This window comes from Camelus bactrianus, chromosome 11 (genome assembly GCF_048773025.1).
Source record: "Camelus bactrianus isolate YW-2024 breed Bactrian camel chromosome 11, ASM4877302v1, whole genome shotgun sequence".
Classification (NCBI taxonomy): domain Eukaryota; kingdom Metazoa; phylum Chordata; class Mammalia; order Artiodactyla; family Camelidae; genus Camelus; species Camelus bactrianus.
The window spans coordinates 80,463,096-80,487,908 of NC_133549.1; the positions used below are offsets into that span (position 1 = coordinate 80,463,096).

The 24,813-nt window shown below is 41.9% G+C and overlaps 1 protein-coding gene across 2 annotated transcripts in view; it reads right to left on the reverse strand.

The window, feature by feature from the left end:
• Positions 1–24,813, reverse strand: part of ERCC6 (ERCC excision repair 6, chromatin remodeling factor) — a 70,202-nt gene that overhangs the window by 31,385 nt on the left and 14,004 nt on the right. The window contains exons 6-7 of one of the 2 annotated variants that reach the window (XM_074374376.1): positions 11,350–11,478; positions 6,381–6,539 (exon numbers count right to left, since the gene is read on the reverse strand). In XM_074374376.1, coding sequence (XP_074230477.1) covers positions 6,381–6,539; positions 11,350–11,478 — 288 coding nt within the window. The remainder of the gene's footprint in view (positions 1–6,380; positions 6,540–11,349; positions 11,479–24,813) is intronic. The other variant, XM_074374377.1, reaches the window with a different exon arrangement.

Consider the following 24,813-nt stretch of genomic DNA (forward strand, 5'->3'; position numbering starts at 1 on the left):
GTAAAAGAAAATCAAACAAAAATCACGTGACAAAAATACTTTTCTCTCCTTTCTATTCCAGACCAGTGAAGGTACTAGACGATATATCTTACACTACGTGAACATAAGAGTAGCTTCGATTGGTTGGAAGCTTTATAGTCTACCCAGAGTTTCCACCCAGAGGCTGTCAATCAATCTCACAGCCCTGGGAAGTGAGCAGAACCAAAATCCTGCACTGTTAGGGGATGCTGAAGACTGGCGGGCCAAAGGCGACACGGGTCCCAGGAGACGGAGCAACGCCTCGAGTCGGTCGTCTGATTGCTGCAGCCTGTTCTTTCACTACATCATGCTGCTGGCTCCTCCATGTGATAAAAAATACCAGTGGGAGAGCATCACAGTGACCACTTCTAGAAAGCCCACGCCAACAGACAGCAAGTTGCGCGGTTTTCAGGGGAAGCAGCTGAGCGTTACATGGCCAGAGCCTTAACAAGGGGCGTGTTGACCAGACAAACACTGATGGGTCAGGATACACGTGGTAGCATTATTTGTGCTGCGGGGAAAGTGGGTGCCACCTGAACATCTGTAAATAAGAGAAGGGTTACAGAAACCATCTGATCTGACTACAGCACAGGCTGGTGGTTAGGAGCACTGTCTGGGTCTGAATCCCAGCTCTGCATACACTAACTGAACCTCGGTGTCTCATCTTAAAATAGGAATAATAATAATATTGATCATACAGGGTTACACGAAGATTAAATCAATATCTATAACGTACTTGGAACAGTATATAGTAGATACTATACTAGAGTTTGTTAAATAAGATGGAACACCATATAACCATGAAAATGAAGAATACTTAAAACCTGAAAAATGCTCATAAGTCTTTTAAAAAATGACCTTTTTTATGGAATCACCCCAATTTACTTACACACAGGGAGCCAGTAAACTGATTACGGCCACTATCTCAACATCCATCTCTCCTCTCTCTGCTTCCGAACAGAATCACAGTTTTGTGCAGGCACCCCCTCCTCCTTCCCAGACATGTCCTTGGTGGGACTCTGGCCATTGTCTGGCTATGGCGAAGAGGAGTGAAGCCACGCCTGCGGCCCTTCAGCACACAGTACTCCCCCGGTGACACTCGCCAGTCCACTGAGGGGCTGGGAAGATGCCTCGCACAGGGTAAGGAAGGACTTAACACTCTAGGCTGTGGAATCGCCTCTCTTGGTCTCCCCTGCTGCATGTGGACAAGGAAACTGAGCCCAGTGGCCACTGGCAGCTGGGCTCCAGTGCAAAGAGATCTCATGGCCACAAGAAGAACTGCCCTCAGGAGAAAATTAAAGTGTCTGGGCCCCTGATGACATCACTGGGATGTTGATCATGCTGTGTCTACAGCCTACCCTCTTTGTAGGTTTCTAGGTATATCACACATTTTGTGAACATTTAACCCAATGTAGGGCCAGGATTTTTTTTTTTTTTTTACCTGCAATCAAAATACCCTGATCAATTACGTACCACGGGCACCTGACTGAATCTGTACCATCCTGCCCCCCTTCCCTGCTATTACATGGAACAGGCGTCCCTTTTCCTGTCTGAACCCACACCCTCCCGACATCGATGCTCCCATTACTGGAGTTGCTTCAACTTCAGTCTTGCTGGGAGATGGGTGCTAGCTGGTGCATAAAATGAACATTAAGCAAAAGTCTAACTATGTGGCTCTCTTCAGCATGAGACTCACACCCAGCTCACGCTACCAGAGACAACTGGGAGCCAAGATTTGACAAAGGACCCTGGAAACCCACATGGTCCACCTCTCACTCATTCTGGAGCAGAGTCACCGGCACTTTTTAAACTGTCACTCTCTGCTCCCTACCTTTTTCCGCCCAACAAGGCTGCTGAACATCTGAAGCTAGATGCACCAACCCACTGCACACACCCTCCCCACGCCCTCTCGTAACTCTCAAGTGTAAGTTACTCCCTAGACACTGACGATGCCAGTCTAGGTCTCCAGCCCAATCCCTGTCCCAAACTCCAAAGTACCAGAGGCCTGAAGGTCCAACTGCTGGCTGATCTCTCCACTTAGCTGTCCCCATGGCACCACACTGCAACCTCCCCTACTTTGCCTTCCTCCCATGTCTCCTAATTCAGTGGGAAGAACTGTCACCCATTCTCCAGGCACCCAAATTGGAAATCCAGGCCTCATCCCTGCTCTGCCCTTCTTGTTCTCCACTGCACTTCCCAACCTGGACTGGGTTCGTGTCACACGTCCACCTCCTAAACGCCTCCCAGAGTCACCGTGTCTCTGCAAATACACTGTTGATAACTCCACTTCTGGCCACTCTCATCTCTTACTGGGTTACTATACTTTCTAGCACAATCATTCAAGAAAGCAAAATCTGAATGACTCATCCCTTTGCCCCCTACCCTCAGAACAGTCCAGGTACCTTAACCTGGCACATAAGGCCACAAGGACCTAATGGCGGCCCACCTCCTCAGCCTCACCTCTCAGGGTTCCTGTGGTCCAGCATGCCCCTGCAAGCACGTCTTCAGTTACTACAAAGTGCATACTCCTCCGACCTCTCAACCTTCACCTTTTCCCTTCATAGCCTCTCCTCCCAGCCACCCTGTACCTGCCCTTCAGCCCTCGGATTCTTCTACAGCGCGCTCCCTGTCCCTGTCTCTCCTCATAGGTTAAGGACCCTTCCTCGGTGCGTGCACACTAGTTAGGACCCCATATGAACCCCGTCATAACAAGCATCGCCCTCACCGGGCTCCTTGAGAGTACAGAGGCAGCCTCTCCCTCAAACCATCTCCCTGCACAGGAGACCACAGGCAATAACTAAAGGACAGTGGCTTTATTAAATGGAATTTTTTTTTAAAGGTTGGAAGAAATTATATTGAAACATTAAAAAGAGATTATTTCTGACTTGGGGGGATCATGGGTGACTTACATTTTCTTGCTACTGTTCAATAAATGATCCCTGAACTTAAAAAAAATTTTTTGTAAATTAGAGTAAATCACATAGTGCTTGAAAAATTAAAAATAATCTTCTTCTGCACAACTGAAAAATACCTTGCAGTTCTAGAAGAAAAACAAGACATAACTTAAAGGAGGCTTACCCTTAGACCCCAGTGTAACAACGTGCCTCCACCCACTTCTCAAGCCTCTCAACCTCCAGTGACAAGTCACTGCCCCTGCCCCTCGGATTGCTGACACTTCCCGCAGAATTCCCAAGCCCTGCTCTGCTCCTCCCCAAGGGCAGGTCCCAGGCAGGCGCCCCCTCAACTCCCAGGGGAGAGCATGACTCCACCCTGGCCCACTCCGTGACAATATTCCTTTCTAAAAGGATTAAATGCACCAGCTTCTTCATATCCTCTGAGGGGAATCAAAGAGAGTTATCATCAATACTCACTTAGCAAGGATTAAGAAACAACCAATCAAAGCCCATCTAAAATATTTAAAAACAAACTCGCTTTCCAACAAACACAAATACATACGTATGCTTTCGTAGGTCATAGATCATTTCTGTTCTTTTTATAACACGCTCTCCATAAACTGCTACATTGATGCCTCACACTTTGTCATTTAAGGCCAGTATTTTATTCTAGCTGAACATCTATCTGGCATTATGATGCCCTTTAATTTCTGCCATTCTGTCTATTAGAAGACTAAGGAGATTTTCCCACTGAGTGGAAATCTGGGAGTGGACCTAGATCGTTCCTGAACCACAGAAGGGGCTATCAGACCCATTAACGTTCACATCAGCTGCACCACCCTTCTGCAGCCCTCAGTACCGGTGAGATGCGAGGGAGAAACGGCTAAATGCACTGCAGTGATTAGCATCAATTACCAAACTGGCTGCAATTCCTTTCATCTTCGATTATCACTGATTACCTAATGAGTTTACGCCATGCCGATAGCTCCGATTTCAACTTGCAGGATGGAAACCTGTAAGCCCTTACCAGGACTTACAAAGTAAAAATATTTACCTTTGAAAGTTTATTAACTTTTTCAGGCTAGTTATGTGTAATTAGGAATTTACTAAATGATATCCAAGATTTCAAAGTATTAACTGAAGTTGGAAAGGTGACTAATATATTTCCTCTCCATCATAAAATTCTGAGAGCCTAGCACTATTGTATGAATGGCAAAGTGAAAAGAAGCTAGTGTACACATTATGAATTGAGAAAACAACCAGTTTAGATTTTTGCTAATCACGTGTAAATATGCTTTCCCCTCTTTAAAAAAAAAAACGCACATATAAGACACGTTAAATAAACAAAAATTAAAACTTCCTTTACCACGAAGTTCCTTCATGGTGCCTGAGAAACTTACATGGTTTCAGTGATTGTTGACCTTAAAATTACAACACTAAGACCATCTCAAATTAGGGCCCCCAAATTCACAGCTCATGAGAGTTCAGAGGAAATGTACAATGAAGCCAACGATGCAAGGCTGGCTCACACAGAACTTTGTTTGACTATTCATCTGAATGTTTTTCTTGAGCACACAAACATAGAGGAGAACTCCAAGTTCATCTAGCTTCAGAGGAGGACGTATTATAAAACTGTGAGAAAATGTCACACAATTCGCTTCGGCACATGGACACGGAGGGGACCACGCTCCTCCGTGCACCTCTATTCCTGAAGAGCCCGGTTGTTTGGTTGATGTATAACTGCATTCTGGGAAGCCACTTCCACCAACGCCATTTTAATAAAGAGATCTGGGCTATAGTCCAACGTGCCACACTACTTCATTATGGGAAAGAGGAGCGCTGCATTGATAGTTAATTGATTACAGCTGCTGCTCATTATTAGCCCTGACTTCACTCCTGGTAGGACTGTCACCACTCGAGAGAGCATGTTTTAATTTTTCGATCAAAACTAGACTGCAGGGATGACTTTAGGTTTCCTAGGCCCAGCGTATTAGACGCCACACAAGTTTCATGGTGATAGGAAGGGAGGGGAAGAAAAGAGATGGGAAATAAGAAAATCCCAGAAACCATTTAAGTAGAGAAAGACAGTGCTAGAAACTATTTGGGGCAGCTTGGGGCTAATTCTAGTTATCAAAACACAAACAACAAAAAAAAAGTAGAGGTGGAGAGCCAAGCCAACCAAAGAGCTTATTAGGAACAGAAAAAAGCATTTTTTAAAACAGTAAACTAATGACATTTATAGTTAAGAAAACACTAATGCCCATTTTCATCTTTGATTTTTCCATTGGGATGGGATATTTTCACACAAAATTAACAAAAACAAAACTCGGAAGATTCAAAGAAAAAAATTCTTTACTCAGTGGTTTACAGTTTGTATTTGGCTCTTGACTAAGTATCTCTCTGCTGATGAACCAGCGTGCAGGACAGTAACTTTGTGCCCTGTCAAAGGGTCACCCAGTCATATCTAGCGAGTGCCTGAGGTTTCTGTGACGTACCCATCTCGTAAATATCTTGCTGTTACTCATTAGATAAGCCTACTGGAATCCAAAGAGTCCTTGATTATCTACGTTCAAGATTAAATATCCTACATAACTTAATCTAGCATTATTTTTTACCAACACTGATTTCCATAAAGCCAATTTACAGCTTAAAGATGGAAATGCCCACTATATTTCAAGATAAAGTATTTCAGTCCTATCATTCAGAACTAACACAGTTTTAAATGCTTATTCTTTCAGAATAGTAAAGCTTTCACAGTTTATTTAAATTCCTAAAGAGAATAAAGATTACAACCTAAAATTCGTTTTCTATCATTTTAGCCGGTTGCTTAGATGCTGGCTTTAGAATTTACATAAAATTCTTAAGGACTGGGAGAGGAAGTAGACAACATAGTGAGCACACAAGTACATAACTTCATTTAAAAAAGAAAGCCCTATCTGCAAATGCTAACATGCAAAATGATTACAAAAGAAATTCGGGAGAATGGCTTCTCCAAAGCTTCAACTTTCCCCATGAAGAGACTTTGTACTTACTGTAATGCTCACCTGGTCCCCTGCCAGAACAAATATTTTAATGTAAAATTTAATAAATGGAACTAAAGGTATTATGTCTAATTTAAAATTCCATATTGTGTAAACTATTGATATTAACATAATTGAGTTTGTAAACAATCCATTTGCAGACGCTAACCTTAGACACTGTATTGACCCAAAATATCTAGTGGGGCTCATCTGCAAAATGAAGCATCAATGCCTGGAATTCATTAAAAGTGTTACATGTTTAATTTCTCCTGCCCTACAGCTCCATTGTCTCGTAAAAATTTTCCTTTGATGTCCCCCACTAAAAGAATTAAAGGAATATTGTAATTGAAATGTCATCAATAATTCACAAGACCCTCCTCCACAGCAATACATCTGATGAAATATTAATTGAGCTCCACAGACTGACAGTCTGCAGAGGAGCACTTGCCTGTAATTTGAACCACGAGTCCTGATCTTGCTGTAGCTCAGACCTGCCAAGAAGGCAATTATCTGGATGGTCTTGCCCAATCCCATTTCGTCTCCCAGAATTCCTCCTGCCTGCTGGCAGTGCAATTCCCACAGCCACCTAACACCTGTCTGCTGGTACCTACAACAACAAACACCAACAAGAAAAAGAAAATGGCAAATGGTGGATAATACAGATCGTAACAGCAAGTACTCATGAATTAATCATTTGGCGAGGTTCTAGCACCAGTCAGAGAAGCATGCCGGATGTGTGTTTTACATGAGTATTATATTTATAAGGTCATACATTTTTGATTACCTAGGCATAAAATCACAAATTTTTCTTTACAGAAACGTTAACACATTTCTAATTAAACTGATAGATGGGGTAATTAGGGACTATTTCATTTCTTTTCCAACATTAGAAATAGCCTGGTAAACAAGCATAAACTTATTATCTTTTATTCAATACTTCTATGGAAAAAAAAACTCAAAATACTTTCAGTTATGTAAAGTTTCAATAATTTTTTTATGAAAAGAGGCATTAACATTTGCTTTTGCAATGTGAACAGCATCAAAAGGCAGGACAGAGAACACCAATTTACAGCATATACTGTTGAGAAGTCACTTGGTAATCGTATTATCTTTTTATGGGAAAAATTAAATTAAATTTTAAGACCATAAACAAGTCTGAATAATAGGGCTGCTCACAAAATTAGTACATAACAGACGATTCTGTCATATTACTAGCAGATGCAAGAAAAAAGAACCAAACAGTTTAAAGACTCAATACAAAAGGTCTTTTAAAATTTTAAAGCAGAACTTGATTCAAGGACTTTATCATAGAAACAAAAAGGTCAGAGCTATTAAAATTTTAAATAGGGAGTACAGGTCAAAGAGAAATAATACATTCCCCTCTTAAAAAGAAAGAGTTGGCAGTTGCCTTTCTCCATCAATGGTATATTTAATTCAATAATCTAAAAATGAAGTTAAAAAGGAATAAAGCAAAATGTATTATTGAGAGTGGAAGAAAGATTTAACATCATGGAATGATATGAAGATATATACCAAGTTATATAAAAAAAAAAAAAAAAACTAAAGCAAAAAAATGCTTAAAAGACAGTGAAAGAAAGCTGAAGGGTTCTACCCCCTCCTCCAAACAAAACACCAAGGCTAATGAGCTGCCCACCTTAAAAGACAGGGGTGGTGGTTTTGCTGTTTTACTGCCCAGATGTTTACTCTCTGCACCCTGGTGTAACTAAAATCTCCTTGTGGATTTCAGTCCTTGTTAAATCAGTTCTATTCACACTCCTCTTAGTAAATACGTCATAATTAACTTTCCCTCAGTATTTTGCAAATCAATTCCAAAAGTATGACTCTAGCTGCTGCCATTACCTATCACATAAGGAAAGCTCCGAATGAGAATTCTGCTGCTTAAGTTTGCTAATTATAATAGACACATTGACTATGCATCCTGGAGGAGAAGATGTAAAATCAAAACAGTGAAGTCTAGTATGGATAAAACATCACTTAATTTGGGATGAAGGACAAGTTCTATGAACACACACTATATAAATTAGAATAAAGAGAATAAAGGCTACCGATCACTTCAGGGGCCTCCAATCGGGGAGGCACCAGGTGGTTTGGATACAACCTGCCCACACAATGAGGATCAGCCCATTTCATAGTTAGGAAATGAAGGCACAGAGAGGTTAAGGTATGTGTAAAAGGTCACACTGCTAGCACAAAATATGAGCAAGCCAGAACTGAAATCCAGAACCTCTGATTCCAAAGTGCTTTCACTTAGGAGATAATCTTGACCAGCAGTTCTCAACCAGGAATTGGGGAGTTGGGGGGAGGGTACACTGCTCTCCAAGGGGACATTTGGCACAACCTAAAGACATTTTTGGTTGTTACAACTAGGAAAGTACAAATGTTTTCTAGTGGGTAGAGGCCAGAGATGCTATTCAACATCCTACAATGCACATAATGGTCCCTACAACAAAGAATTATTCAGCCCTAAATGTCAGTTGTGTTGAGGACGAAAAATTCTGATCTAAGAATAAAAGCTGGCTGTGAACTAGTTACACTGGACTGATCTCAGCCATGGAAAAAGATGTAGTCCAAAAAGTTCTCCAAAAAACTGATGTACGTTCAGGATCACTGAATTCTAATCAAACAATCTCCTTTCATTGAGGTGCAGAACAACTTTGGGACCAGCTCCTCTGGGCAGAGTAGGCGCCAAAATCTCCTGGTGATCATTCCAGTGTTTTACCGCTACACCACACTGCCTCCACCCAACACAGACCAAGACCTCTTTCTGTCTGGGGCCAGCCAACTTGAAGTGGGAAGAATCTAGAGAGGAGCAATCGAGAAACCAGAAAAGGAATAAAAAACGGTGACCCACATGGTATCCCAGAGGGAGTCAGGAATGAGAGGCAGAGACAGTGTGCCAGGTGTTTCCTCACTGACAAATGTTAATTCCAAGGGTGTTCAAACAGTGTATGATTGTGTGTTGCAAGAAGATGATTAGCACTAAAGAAATGACTTAGCTCCTGGGCAGCCCTGTAAGTCACATCACTACATGGAAATCCCCAACCACGACTGGGGACGTAGTACAAAGATGCAAAGAGTGGCTCTTTCCATAAAGGCCCTCGGGCTGCTCCAGCACACCGGCTGGCAGGCACAGTTGCTGTTGGAGGAGTTAGGGAGTGAGCCTGGGTTCTGGTTCCAGCAGGGGCAGTAACTGACTCAGGTTTTGTTGCTTTAATTTCCTAATAAGAGACATTCTAAAACATTACATACTTTAAACGAAAGCAGGCTACAGAATTCAGTTTTCAGAACCTTTGAAAACATATAAAAATTACTCTTTAGGGAATGTTAAAGATTTTTACAAACTATTGTAAAACAACAGTAAAGAAACTGCTTCAATCACAAGACTGAAGCATCACAAAATAGCCACAGAAAATTGGTATATTTCAGCATTGTCACATTAACCCAAGATAGCATTTACTAGAGTGGCTAAAAGCAAAGTCAAAAGACTGAATTTTGTCATCTGACTGCCAAATCACACCATCAAATACATTTGCTGGGCAGACGTTCAAAACAGAATTTTAAAAGTTAACCATGATCTTGCAGAAAATAGCACTTAAATAGATAACTATGCCTGCTGACTCCCTTGTGTACAGATATACCTTGTTAATTTAATTCCACAGAGTGCGGTAAATACAGTAAAAATATATCTACAGCTTAAAATTAAATTGACCTGGCTAAAACTTAATCATGAAAGAAAAATGGAGACTCTATCAATCCCATTACTTTTTTTTTTCATATAGCAGAATAAATAGAAGTTTCATAACATTTATGAAATATTTAAAGTCCTGATTTTGAGAGATAAAACAAAATACTTTCCAGGAATATGCAATTAAGACAAATTTACAAAAAAACCCTCATGTATTTACATTAACTACAAAAGGGTTAATAGTCCACACACTGAATCCTATATATTCTTAGTAAAGCAAAGTTTGGTTCTAGTAACTGAAATTTCCTTGCTAGAAAAATCTCACATTTATACAAAAATGAACATTCAACTTGATTCTTGAGGATATTTGTCAAATCACTTAATACACATGCAGAAGTATCCTGTCCTTATTAAATCAATTTACTCTATAATTGGGCATTCCTTTTGCTATTACAACACTAATGCCATGTGTCCTGTTCCTTAATAAGCAATCACTTTAGAGAAGATGAAAACAGTTGCCAATACATATTATCTTTATTTACCTTTCCATAGTTCATTTTCATTTGGGAGAAGCAATCAACAGAGCGGCCACCTCTCTGGCTCTAAAATATCTACAAAAATTCCTAGGAAGATTCAGATTCGAATTTCTCTATAGTTTTTCTGTCTAGTTGTGGCACCCCAGCTGAGACACTTTACATCTTTAGGATTCAGCTTTCCTATATGTTTAGTGAGATAAAATAAGTACTCCCTTTGTCCCCTCCACCCCCAAGAGAAAAATTAAAATGATAATAAAAGCATGCCTGCACAAGTTCAGGGCAGGGCTGACAGCTGAATCTATGAAGGAGAGCAAACATAACGGTCTTGAAGAAAGAAGTTTGCATCCTGCACCCAACTACCAAGTGATGACACAAGAGACAGAAAGAAGCTAGTTAATGGTTTGACTTCCTATATGCATTGAAGAAACCTTCCTAAAGTACCTTCTTAAGTAAACCCCAGGAGTGATGAGGCTGAATACGGGGCTCAGTATTTACATTCATCAAGGGAGACTCTCCGGGGCCTTGCAGGCTAGAGGCATGCATGTACCACGCAGCATCCAGTTATCTGCAACCCTGGGCCACTTCACATGAGAAACACGGTCACTTTCAAATAGCAACTTAATCCTATAGGTGTTTGCCTATATCTTCTCTTTTGATACCAGAATAGCATCTACACGAAGTATTTAGAAGCACGTATGGTTGGCTCAAAAGTATTATACCCTGAAGCACAATAGAAGATGCTCAGAAAACAATCTCTACACAGTTTCTTCTTTCAACCTAGAAGTAAAAACCCTCACCGATATTGATTTTAACAGGCAACTCTTCTTAATTAATCTGATTTAAGAAATTAGAGGTCTGGCCCCTTAAAATTGCTAAGAATAAAAAATAACTCAATGTAGATGGCTTTTAAATGTGTTGCTTTTAGTCTGCTGAGACAGGTCCACACAGATTCATCAGTTTACAAACATACCCAATGTGCACTCTGGCCAATTTATTATCATCTCGTTTTAATGAACAGCATGTGGCTAAAATTTCATCTGACAGTATCTATATTAGCAATAAATTGCTGCAAGTACCGTAAAGGCCCACAGGTAATGACTATGTAATTCCTAAAATACTAATTTGTACACAATGGCTTGATGACGGATGTAAAGGAAAGAACACATGGCACGTACTTAAAAAGCTTTTTGAACAGAAAACCCGGCATTTTAAAACCTTCGTCAAATTCGGCCTCGCTCTCCTCAGAATCCTCTTCGAGCGTCAGACGCTTCTCTTTGTCTTGCAGCCTCAGTTTATTCCATCTCCTGCCACAGAAACAAAAATCACATTTCCGTTACTTTGTTTCCAAACCAGATTAAAATAGAGAGTTCTCAGTAATGCTCAGGAAAAAACAGACAAATTAGCATGGTCTTTTAGCCTTCTGCTGCCATCAGATTACCTAAAACACTGATATTCAAAGAAGAAAAAAAAAAAACAAAACCCAACTGATTCTCTTTTCCTTCCTTTTCAATTCAATTCTCATTTGAATGATTATAGCTGCTCTAGAAATATTTCTATAAGGTCTCATTTCATTATCAAAACTACTTGCTCCTCTCCTGGCATACCCTAAGGGAAAATCTCCCTGCTAGTTCCTAAGATATATGAACTTAATTCCAGAAAAGATTCAGTGAAAATTTCAATATAACTAAATTTATAGATGCTAAATGTTGCATCTCCAAAATGACAATGTAAGAAAAAATAGATTTTATTTATAATTACTATTTCTGTGCTAACGATGTGACAGTCATAGCAAAAACAGCACAGGATCTTGAACAAAAAGCAAATTTTGGCCCAAAATTACTATATATCAGGCTCACATATTGATTACTTAATTGGGGGAGGCATCAGTAACATAAAAGAACTGATAATTACACCACTGAGAAGAAAATGTGTACACTAAAAATCTAAGTTGTAAATTTAGTAATACGATGCTTTTCAGATACCAAGTAAGCTGAATATTTGTATTTCAGAAGACACTATTTATGTGTAACAGAAAAAATGTCTAAAGATCTGAAAGTCTTGGCGATACACCAAGGCTGCTGGGCAGGTGCAGCCATTCAGCCAGACTAATTTTGCACCCATATACCTATAATGGACACTGGTGTCACGAGTGAAAAAAAAAAAGCCAACAGCCTCACATTCTAGTCATTTCCAAACTAGAAGGATGGCTTTTTCCAGTATGCATGCAAATGACACTGTGAATTTCACAGAATGGTGGAAATGAAATAAACCAGTAACACAGAAAAATGCCTTCAAAGTAAAAAGCTCATAGGAATGGAGTGAGAACAGAAACATATATAAGAAGGCATTCATCTGCCACTGACTGCCCGAATTAGAGAGGGGGGTAAGGGAAGGTAAAGGAGACAATGGAACAGTAAGACCACACACACCACCCGGCTGGAGGAACGGCATGTTTTCCAGTACCAGTTACCAAACCAGCACAGACGCCAAACACAAGAGCAACAGGCAACCCCATGCAGGGAGCTGCTGGAGGACCTTAAAGCACGTCCTCTGAGGAACTGTTGCCTTGTTGAAAATTTCAACTCATCAAAGTAACAAAAGGAAGGGCGAACTGAGGTTTAATGGTGATCAATAGAGAAGAACTAGCTGGTGATCTGGAATTGCTTCGCAGGGTACTAAGAGAACCTACAGACAAGCACTGTTGGTGATCTGCAGAGAACAGCTGATGGAAAAGGCAGTATATGACCAAATCTGAGGAAACAGCTATCATAGAACTGTAAGTTTTAATATGTGACAGTCTTTTTATGTAAAAAAATTTAACAGCCTTTTTTTTCTTAACTTCTAAAGGCAATCTCTTCCTCTCTTTTATTTGTATTTTTCTTCTTTAAAAATCATCTCCATGCAATTGATGAAATGAAGTACCTTTAAGTAGCTGTAACAATGTATGCCACTCTTCTGGGTTTCACATTATCTACAAATTTAGGTAAATGCAATGGTGTACCGTAACTGTTCTCAACTAGGGGCAATCTGGCCATCCTCCACAGGCGATGTCCACCCAGGGTAATTTGACAATGTCTGGAGATACATCTGGGTGTTACAACTGCTGCGGGGAGAGAAGAGAACTCCTAGCATCTAGCAGGTGAAGGCCGGGATGCTGCTAAACATTCTACGAAGTACAAGGCAGTCCTCTACAACAAAATGTTGCCTGGTCTCAAATGTCAACAGTGCCAAGGCTGAGAAACCCTGGTACACAGGTATCCCTTAACATCGGAACTTAGAAGCCAAAATGATGTCTATATCTGAATTCTGCTGCTCACTATCTGAAATTTAGCAAGCAAGCAATTTCAGATAAGGAGATAGTCCTCAGTAATCAAATTCTTACCAGAGCTCGGAACCAAATATCTTCATAATAAAGGATATTCGTTTTTAGTAAATTTGTGGATAACACAAAGTTTGTGGAAAAATCACAAAAATCACACAAAAAACCCAGCCACTTGAAAATACTTCATTTTTCAACTACTCAAAAATAGTATTACAGGAAGAAAAAGAAAAACACCAGAAGATGCTGGCTTTAGAAGTTTGGCACAACAAGATCATTAAATATTGTACATAAAAGAGTATCTATCACACATTAAACTTCATTGATAAATGATGGCTATTTCCTTAGACTTAGCCAGTTAGTCTTTGCGGCTGTTAAATTTCCCATGCATCACTCTGCTTCACCAGTGTTTCGGCTTCCTCTTTTCCCCTCCCTCTCTCCTAAAATATACAGGCATCATGTCACCACAGAACACACAGCACCTAGGAAACCACATAAGCCACTACAGAGATGATTGCATCCCAGTGCCTTCCGCTTCGTAAAGAAAGATGAAAAGAGACAACGTTTATTCTGTCTGGCTAACGGATGACTAAAGGTGGTGGGGAAAAATCATTATTGCCTACAAGTATTGGTATCATTGTAAAGACAAATCGCCCCAGTAGAATCATATACACATATTAAAGACAGAGACTATCAGAGCCATAAAACCACATGCGCATGTGGCTCAGGCTAAGAGATTCTCCTGTTATATAAAGCAGTAACTCCTCACGTGGCTTATAGCCAAGAGACCCCACCGTCAAACCGGCGCCCACTGAAGCAGGCAGCACCAAGTGCTGGTCGACAAGAAGTACGAGGGGGCACAGTGGGGCATGAGGGTGGGGATGGGGGTGGGGAGGAGTGCCAGATTCACCTGAATTCTGAAACAGATGCCTTTCCCATCTGAGATGCCACCAGGGTCTTAAAGTTGCCATTTAGTGTGCTTAACTCGCTGGTCCTACAGCCTGGTGGGCTGAGCGATCAGTCCAGCCAGCAGGTGTAAAGGGGGATTCTGTGCTATAAATAACGCAGGTTTGACATATGCAATGAGCAGAGGCCCAAACTCAGACTCTGGTCTAGAATCAAATCCTTACTGCCACGTGTTAGCACTCCAGCCCTCAGCAAGTAACTTAACCTCTTCAGCATCTAAGTTTCCACGACTCTGAGATGGGGACAGCGGCTCTGACTTCACAGGACGTGGGGAGGGTTAAATGAGGGGCCACATGTAAAGCACTTAGCACGAGGCTAGAATACAGTAAGTGCTTAATGAATTAATATACTACTACATATAATCATATCTATGCACTGAAATCTTCACACAACCCTGAGAGAACCATTACTATGCTCACTTACAGAGGAAGAAATGGAGGCAATATATCGTCCAATCTGCACGTGGTAACGCAACACACCACAAATGCTTGACGGAAACCCTGAACATGTCCATTTGAACAAAACTATGATAGTCTGCCAAGCGGATGCTCAGTAAAATTATTATGAATATTATGATCACCATGAATAAAGACACCTAGACATCAGAAAGTATCAGCTAGAATATCTCGATTTTAAACTTCTATAACAGATTTGCAAACAGTAAATTGCCGTGAAGTATGGTCACCTTTTATTCTACAGCAACAAAAAGATAGATATAGAATGACCTAAAATTAGTTGAGGGCAGGTCAAAATTAAGACCTGGACCCAAGTGACCTGAAAATCTTAAAAATTAGAAACAGCCTCAAAATGTCTAGAGTCTGTTATTTCAATAAACAAGCTACATAACTGATTTTAAAAGTGGAAGGGAGCAGTAAAGAGTCCAATATTTACATTTTTTGGAAAAGAAGTACCTTTTTCATGTGTTTTATCCTCTTGTTTTAAAAGAGCCATGCATGTAATAGTCACAGCTGCAGCCACATAAAACCAGGCGGGCATGGCGTTCACTGGCAGGGTTTCCAGCTCCTCACACAACTGCCATAGTCAGCCCGCTGGTGGCTCCACTGGCAGCCACTTAGAAGAGAACCCAGTAATAAACATAAACTGACAATTCCAATCAGATGCAGGCAGAGAAAATGCTCCCTGGCCTCGCCACATTCACGCAGGAATGAGAACCTGGCCCAGGCTGTGGGGCCCGGGGCTGATTCTGCAATAATGATCCGTCAGAAGCAACTCAGACCCAGCAGACCCAGGGCCAGACTGCTAGCAACACTGTACAGCACAACCAGTGGAGCTGCCCCAGGAACATGTCCTTCAGTTGCCATGCCTTGTCAATAGAACCCTAAGAATATGCCTGAGAGGTTGATTTATTTTCAAAGGAGAATTTCTAGCATTCCAAGGATGCCCAAAATGCCTGCGCAGGAAAACACGGCACACCTAGCTGCCGTTATGAGATGCCTCACGGCCTCCTCATCTCTGCGCATCTGTGTGCCCTGTGCGGGCCCCGACCTCCCTCCCCCAACACACACATCCACACGCCTGTGGACCCTTCAGACCTCCGCCCGAGTAGCATCTCTGGAAGCAGCAGCCCTCGCTGGCCAGCGGGTTAGGCGTCCTGTCCGCCAGGTGCCTCCCCAGGAGCACACCTGACGTCTCTACCAGAACGCTGGCACCTACTCAAGTGTTAGCATCTTCTGAAATCCGTATCTGTCTCCCCCGTTAGACAAGGAGCCACTTCAGGTCAGAGATGGTCTTAGCCCTTTTCATATCTTTAGATACTTACATAATGCCAGCTTCACCAGATGCTTGATAAATGCTGAAGGAAGAAATGAAGGAGGCTCAGAATTGGGCCAGGGATATGGCAGACACCAGCGACAGAGAAGCATGGCTTAAAAATGGTCAAAGTGGGTCACTCAGAAATAGGTTCAAGAAACACTCTGTTTCATCTTCTTTACAGCCTACCTCCTTCTGCGCTTCCCACCCCTTCCACACGGTGACTTCAGAGCACGTCTCCGAGCCACAGCCACTGCATAAGCATGGCTGGGGTCAACTGCAAGGAATGAGGCATGGCAAAATGCAACTGCAAAGTCAGAGCAATTTTTAATTTAGAAATTTCTAAGGAGAGAAAAAGAGGAGAGGAGGGTAAGCGCATTACAATGAATGACAAAAATTTTGTAAGTTATTTTCAAAGCCTGACTTCTGTTTCAAGGGTTTCCCAGCGGATTCACTTTTCAGGGAGACTGTCTTTGCACACAAGCTGATGGGAAGAAATCGAGAGTCCTGAGTTTGGGTCCAAGCTTCCAGAGGACCAGGTGGGAAAGGCTGGGCAAAAGATTCAAGTTTTTATGAAAGAATTCATCTTCTAGCAGGGGAAAGAAGACGTTTAACTGGCCCGAAACTGTACTGACATGACTAGAAAGGAAATAATGTTTCTGGTGTTCCCTCTTTCACCCTTTTCTTTAATCCATACATGTTAATAGTCACAGCTGCAACCAAATAAAAGGAAGTGAGTGCGTTACTCACTGGGAGGTTTTCTTACTCCTACAGTCCCTCACACTCTAGTGGCAGCCGCTAGAGAGGAACTCAGCAAGAAAGTTAAGATATCCACCGGGAAGGGAAAACCAGATGCAGGCAGAAAACTACATCACAGGTCTATAACTAGCAAGGGGAGGTCCGAACTTTAGAAACTTCAGTTAACATCACTGCATCTGTCTCCTCAACCACAAAATGAGCCAAAAAATAGGTTCCTACAGGACTCAATAAGATAATATATGTACTATACCCTTTGTAAATTTTTCTTTTTAATACTACATATGTGTTGGATACTATCTTGTAACTACTGGCAGGAGGTTACACAAAAAAGTAAAATTGAGAAACTGTAGTTAATTGCAGGTTAAATGTGAATACAAAGTAACAAACGTCAAAACCCCTAATGCAACCTTGGGCAGACAGCAGTTAAGTGCAGCCCCCAGGTCCAGGAGGCCGTCATGCTACTGCACCTGCACTAGCAGTCATCATCGCCCTAGAACACTCTGGACACCGCGCCCTACACACCTAGCACGGCAAGAAGTGTGGAAGTCAAGCCTTATAAAGTACAACAGAAGAATCTGGAACACTGACCTTAGAATAGAGAGAAATGGAAGGAACCAGAGCGTAACCTTCATCCACCCACGCTCAGCACCTGTCTGTGTGTGCTGGCTGTGAGGGCGGAAGAAAGTCCTCTGGGCAGATGTCTAGTGCCCCCTAGTGTGTTCAGAGGAGAAATACATTTTTATTCTCTCCAATTATTGATACTGTCCTTACAGTCACATAGCTATTGTATCACTAAATGGACTTTAATCATATCACTAATTTAATCATATTAATAAAAAACATATGAAAGGGAAGAAAAGCCTAACATCAACGGAACTAAGTTACAACAGCTAATGAGTTGACTGTGTCTGTTAATATCAGTCGTTAAAGTGCTTTCTGCCTTGGGAAGAGGTCACCTTTCCATAGATATCACTGGTTATGTAAGCTCTTCTCCTCACAGACCCTCTTACTGGCTTGATGGAATCCCTGCAGTAGATGTTGTGCCTGGTGGGATGTGAATAACAAGACTAGGTAATATTTGTTGCGTGTCTCACATTTGCCAAATCTCTTAGAGGTATTACCTTCTGTAATCCTCACATCACCCTTGACAGAAGAACTGCTGGGATCCTTGTTTCACAGGCGGGAGACGCACAGGATCTCAGAGCTGCTGGGTGAGACCCTGGCAGTCTGATTCCACGGCCTGTGATTTCTAATCCTACGCCACACATCACCTCCTTAAGTAACGCTGGCGAGCTCTGGACATGCTGTGTTTAGACATTAGATATACAGCCATATTATACAAACTCTAAGTAATAATAACAACTAACAGTTACTGATGCTCACTGTGTGCTGGGCACTGCTTTAAGTGTTTGTACGCATTAAATAATTTCATCCTTCCTGAGACAGATACCACTCTTAGTCTTTTTCACAGGGAAAGGAAGGTAGGCAGGGACAGGTGAAGCAGCCTGCCCAAGGTCACCAGCCTGCCCAAGGTCACCAGAGTGAAGCTTCAAACCCAGTCTGTGCTCCTAACTGCTGTATAATCTTGCCTCTGAAAAAAGTATTTTCAAACTTCCTAAAACCACCCCCTTTCTCATAGCACCAGCCAAAAGGTCCATAATCACCTCTTTAAAGGCTATCCAATGGAAACAACTGTCCAAGAGCAAATCAAATTCTGAGACTTCAGACCAAACTTGTCTTAAACAATGTCAGTACTAAAGTCTAAGGAGGGAAAAGATGGCCTCCATTTCTGTACATAACGGGACTCCTTCCCCACCTTGATGCTGCACAGGGTGAGTCAAAACTCACCCTTCCCTGGACACCTGCCAACTTTTCCAAGTAACAATAAAGTCGGCTTAATAGTTCTTTTGGCTACAGATAACCTGGGCTGAACAAACACCTAAGATACACTCATCAGACAAACCAATACACAAGCACCCCTCAGAGATACTGTAGGTTCAGTTCCAGACCACTGCAACAAAGCGGATGTTGTGATAAAGCTGGTCGTGTGAACTGCGTGGTTGCCCAGTGCATGTAAAAATTATGTTTACACAGCACTGTAGTCTATTAAGTATGCAACAGCATTATGTCTAGAAAAACAATGTACACACCTTAATTAAAAAATACTTTATTGCTAAAACAACGCTAATCATCATCTGAGCCTTCAGGAGTCCTATCTCTTTGCCAAAGTAACATCAAAGATCACTGATCACAGATCACCATAACAAACATACTAATAATGAAAACGTCTGAAATGTTGTGAGAACTACCTGCATGTGACACAGAGACACGAGGTGAGCAAATGCTATTGGGAAAGTGGCACTGATGAGAGACTTGCTTGTGGCAGGGTTGCGACAAACCTTCAATTTGCAAAAAACTCCGTATCTGGGAAGCGAGATAAAGCAAAACGCAGTCAGAGGAGGTCTGCCGCTACTCAAATGCCTACACCAACCCACAAGAAAGGAAAATATAACTATTAGGGGGAGTTGTCAAAAATTAGTAGCCTGAGATCCTATATTAATAAAATGAACATGCCGTCTCCAAAACCTCAAGGAAGTCACATTATTTTGCTGCTTGAAATTCACAACTGACCCTACTGCTCTCTATTTATTTTTACGTTGCAAGGGCCACCAAGCCCGGAGCAGTTCAGATCTGCACTGATTGTGAGGGAAAAGTCACACACCATACAGTTACATTGTTCTTAATATAAGGTGAAATTTTAATCTCAGGACCATTCTCCACTTATTGCAATATCCATGAAAGAAATTCTACAACAGAAGCACAGTGAGTACAATTTGATTTTTAAAAATATATTCAAGGCACCAAGCTGGGTATTTAATATAGTTTGCATTTCTGTGGTGCAATAGGTTTTCTATTTCAGACAGCTAAGAATCCCTTACAGATTAGTCTAATTTGCTAAATTGAGATACTCGGGGTTTTACTTTTCTTATCTGCCTTTTTACGGTCTATCTGGGTGGACTTAATTGGCACATCTGAGCAGATGAAATACCCTCAGTTAGGAGTCCAGATCTCACAGAGTAAATTAAGACTGATGCAGACAATTATGCACTGGAGCTGAGGACGAGGGGCGTGTGCACAGCAAGGGGCAGAAATAGTCTTCATTTGTGTCTTAGCTTCGTCATTTAAAAGAAGTCAAGATGCTCTCTAAGAAAACTCCTTAAGGGAATTAACTTTTTCTTCTCTCTTTAAAATATAGATTTCTAGGGAAAAAAAAGAAAAAAAGAAAAAGAATATATGTTTATTTCTTGAGAAAGAAATTAACTCCCAGAAACTGATGATATGAACAATCTTCAAATAATTAATTATATTTAGGTTTCCAGATCAAATCCAGATTGAACTTTAACTAAATTCAGATCTTTAGAGTTCAGATGATTTGGGTTACAAAAAAAAAGGTACAAGCAAGCAAGCTCTAATGTCATTTGCCTAAGTGTGACCTCAATCTGCGTCCAGTACAAACACAGATCCAACTGGAGGATAAACATGGGACAATCTCAATGCAAAGGGAGCCGCTCTTGGCAAAAGGAAGAGAGAGAGGTTCCATGAGGACAGTAAAGTGCAAAGAGGCTCCAGGGGGCATGGCCTTTAGCAGCGTTTCCAGCAAGGAATGGGACCCACAGGAGCGTGGGGTCGGTCCCCATCAGGTGATGGGAGAGACCAGTCACCGAGGCGATGCTCTCCGCGCGTCCACTGCACCAGACCAAGCTGACAGAGCACACTCCCTCCTGCCCCGAACCGCCGACAGGCCCCTCCCCTTTTCCAGGCTTCTCCACTGACTGTCATCTCAGGCAAATTACTTCAGCTTCCTTGGGTTCCCATCTCCGAGGGGGTTGTGAGGACTAAACCAACAGGCCTGTATAAAGGGAAGCATGGCCCAGTGGCGGGCACTCAGTACCGTCAGGTCTCTGTTCTAACACAACATCCTCCCACCCGCAACAGACGCCACCCTTCCTCAGGGTCCACATTTCCAAACTCAGGAGACTTTTTTCAACATGTATCCTCCTTGGCTTGACCCCACTCGGCACCTGAAAATACTGACAGCCTTGCCCTCCTAGAACTATGCATGTATACAGCCAAACCGTCCGAACAGGGATCCAGCCCGCCCTTGGCCACAGAAGCCACAGGGCTCAAGGGAGAGGATGATGAAGATAATCTTCTCCCAGATGATGAAGCTTAGAAGATATTCTGTAAGATTTACACAATGAATGGAGCCATCAGCCCTTCTTAAGTCAAAGTTATTCACGTTAAATAAAGTAAAAAATGGCCCACTGTAAATCAATACACTTCAATTTAAAAAAAAAAAAGAACAACCAGCATGTTAAAAAAAAAAAAGAATGGGGCAAAAGAAAAACCTTTAATGTCAAAATGTATTAACAACCAGTTCCACCAACAGGCATCATGACTACAGATCAGGTTACACCACATCATGAGGCAAATTCTATCCCCACCCACACTGGACTTGTCACACCGGACTTGTCAGGTTTTCCAGACTCCCTAGCAATCGCCCCAAATCTTCATCCAGCTGGCTTGGGCTGGGGTTTGGTTTCCAGTTCAGGGAGGTAGAGGCAGCTATGTCCTGATTCTTGGCACCACCTTGTGGCCATATCTAGATATTGCCCATTCCACCCAATTTCACAAATGAAAGGAAAGTGACATTTACACAACCCTGTCCTGGCTTCAAACCCCAGCTCTACCCCTTTAAACAGTGAGATCATGGGCAGGCTGATCAACCTGAAAGGGCCGAGACAGGGTGTTTGTACAGCCTACTATAAATGTAACAACTGAAAGATACATACACACAGGATCAAAGACTGGAATGAACTGTAGAAAAGTAACCAAAAAAAGAAGTGTAAGTAGTTTTTTTCATCTTAGTATTATCATAATTTCACTACTGAAAAACCAAGGAATCATCAAAAGTGAAAGATGGGGGGCAGGGTGTGGAAACCCTGCCTATTAGGAGGTACCACCTCAAATCAGTTTCAGGCTGGGACTCAAGAGTACCAGGTAATCTGAGCAGACTCAGTTCCTGAACTCTACTGTGTTTCACTGACTGGGGATGCGGTGGTGGTGATTGATTCCAGTACCAAGCTAACTCTGGGCTACAGATGAGCATTCCATCCTCAGACCCCAACACCCTTGCCAACCACTCTTCCCAACCTCCTCACAGGTTTCCTAAATGGGAACACAGTGAGAGCCTATAACTCAGAATCACTGGGAGCTCGGTCAAAGCACAAGTGCAGTGCCCACCTCCTCCCACCCCAGGCCGAGCCCTGAAGATGCTCCCAGGTGATTCTGAAGCACACACCTTGCCAAGAACCAGATGATCCATTATACACAGCACGGAGCTGAATAAACTGACCCCAAGCTTCCTCCTCAGGTCCTCTCCTGTGTAAAAATGATTGTGCGGGATACATAAAAGAGGATTTTAGAGAAAATGATACACAAACTGAATTTGCCAAAAGCTATAGCCTCAGAAAGGAAAAGAATATATAAAACCAACCTACATATGTCAGGTAGTTCCCAAACTTGACAGTGCATCAGACTCATCTGGGAAAGCCTTCGTACATCACTGCCTGGGAGCCCCACGCAGACTTCTTGAATCAGCACCTCCGAGGGTGGGGCTTCCAGGTGATTCTGCACAATGAGCCCATGGGCTGGGAACCTTTGCTTTAGTCTACACTTGTCACCAAGGAAATACAGGCTGTTAGGTTAGCAACTTATACAGCAATGGCTGGCAAATGGAAACAGAAAGAAGAGCTTCAAGGTATGGGTTTAAGTCAACGTACAAACACTGACCCTCGCCGCGCCACCAGGAGACAACTTATTTGGAAATGCATCCTCTCCTTCGGGATGTCACCTGATCTAACGCCCCAAGTCTGACCCAAGCAGTGCTGACCCCTGCTGGGGAAAGAGGCAAGAGCTGGTGACCTTTTTCTGTTTGCATTAGGTCTCAAGTTTGGCAAATAGCTGGCGTAAGTGCCACTGCGCCGCCCTGCGGTCCCCGTGCCATGGCAGACATCACCAGTGCGCTGTGGTGCTGCTTCCCAGGGAACCCAAACAGGCCTCAGCTCCCCTGAACAGCCTAGCAGCAGAATGATTTGCTTCTAAGAAGTGGCTCATTCATGATGGTGCGTTATCAGAGGTGTGAGTCAGCGAACACCACTGGGGAGACAGCCTCCAAACGCAACAGGACAGAAAAGGAAGCAGGATAAAAATGTGGGAAAGGCAAAATACACAGGCGGCGTAAAAGATGGTTAAAACTTCCAAGACTGCTCTGAGGTTTGGGGCTAAATCAGAGAAAGCAGGATCATATGTGCTATTACTCAGATCCAGAAAAGGTCAGGCTGCAGAAAAGGCTTGATAGGAAATTCCCACTGAGGATCAGCTAAAACCACGATGCCTAGTTAGGTCTACCCTAGAGCTAACGAGAGACCTCATACTCTCCAGCTGAGAGAATAAAACAGACGAGATGTCCAAGAGTCGCCCATTTCCACTTTCAAGAGTTCAAAACAGCATTACAATTAGCAGAGCTATACCCAATATATATTTAAGTTCAAAAGGTAACTAGCCTGGGTACACATTCCTAAATTCTAACCATAAGGAAAAACTCATTTTCTATGTTGTAAACTATATAGGGCTTTTTTCTGCTCATCCATCACCAAACCACTGCTAAGAAATCCTGAAGTGTTTTTTCTTTACTCAAGGGAATAGCATTATAGTTTCACTCTGTCTACAAAGATCAACAAGAAATAGAATATAGAATGATTGGCAGTTTTAAAATATTCTTCATACGCTTCTCAATCCTAAGCATTTTATTTTTTTTAACACCCCCCAATCCATGGAATACCCAAGGAGACGCAGCATAAACACTTCAGTGTGGATATCTGCAGTTTAACAACTGTCTTATAACTGCAGCTATAAAATTTTAAGAGCTATTGTATTTTGGTGGCAATTAGACTTATTGATATTTTGGAAATTCATTTGAGACTCTACTCTAACTTGAGCAAAAAACTAGCTTATGACATGGCTTTGGCAATAACAGTTTTACAATTTTAACATTATTAAGAAAAACATATTTCAGGAATTTAAACTAAGCCCGTATTTAAAATTCAATCAAAATAAATTGCTCTTGATCGCAATACTGATATACTTAAAATATGTTTAATATTGACTCAACTTAATGGGAAGAATATTCGCTCCGTTAATAATCAATATGTGGAGATTAACACTTTTATTAATTCTCTACAGTAGTTAAGAAAAAGACTGACACCATTCACTGTCCAAGAGTACTGAGCAGTATCCCTTGGACAACTTTATAGATGTTAAATGTGCAAAATAACATCACAGTTGCGATGAGAGATGACAAACATTAAGCCACTCCTCAACTCAGTCTCGCTGCACAAGGTACCACTACAATCTGAGTGTAACAGCTCTAGGGAACCGGATTTAGGATGCAGGCCCTCAAATGATTTGTGAAAAGAACTATGCTGCAGCTGCTTCTAAAAGGTCAGGGAATGTACGGAGCAGCCTGGATGTAATGCATCAGCACTTCTAAATAGCAGAAGACGCCAGGTCAATCTCTACTCACGAAGGCCAGGGGAAAGCTACAAGAATTATAATAAACCAGGTCTCCTGACACTGAGAAACAACAAAAAACTGGCGAGGATTGGAGAAAAGCCATCCTGGAGCAAATATTTTAAAAGTTATCCATTAAGCAGATTCTCCCATCCCTCCGAGTTTCTCAGCGCTCTTAGTAAGCCAAAGTGTC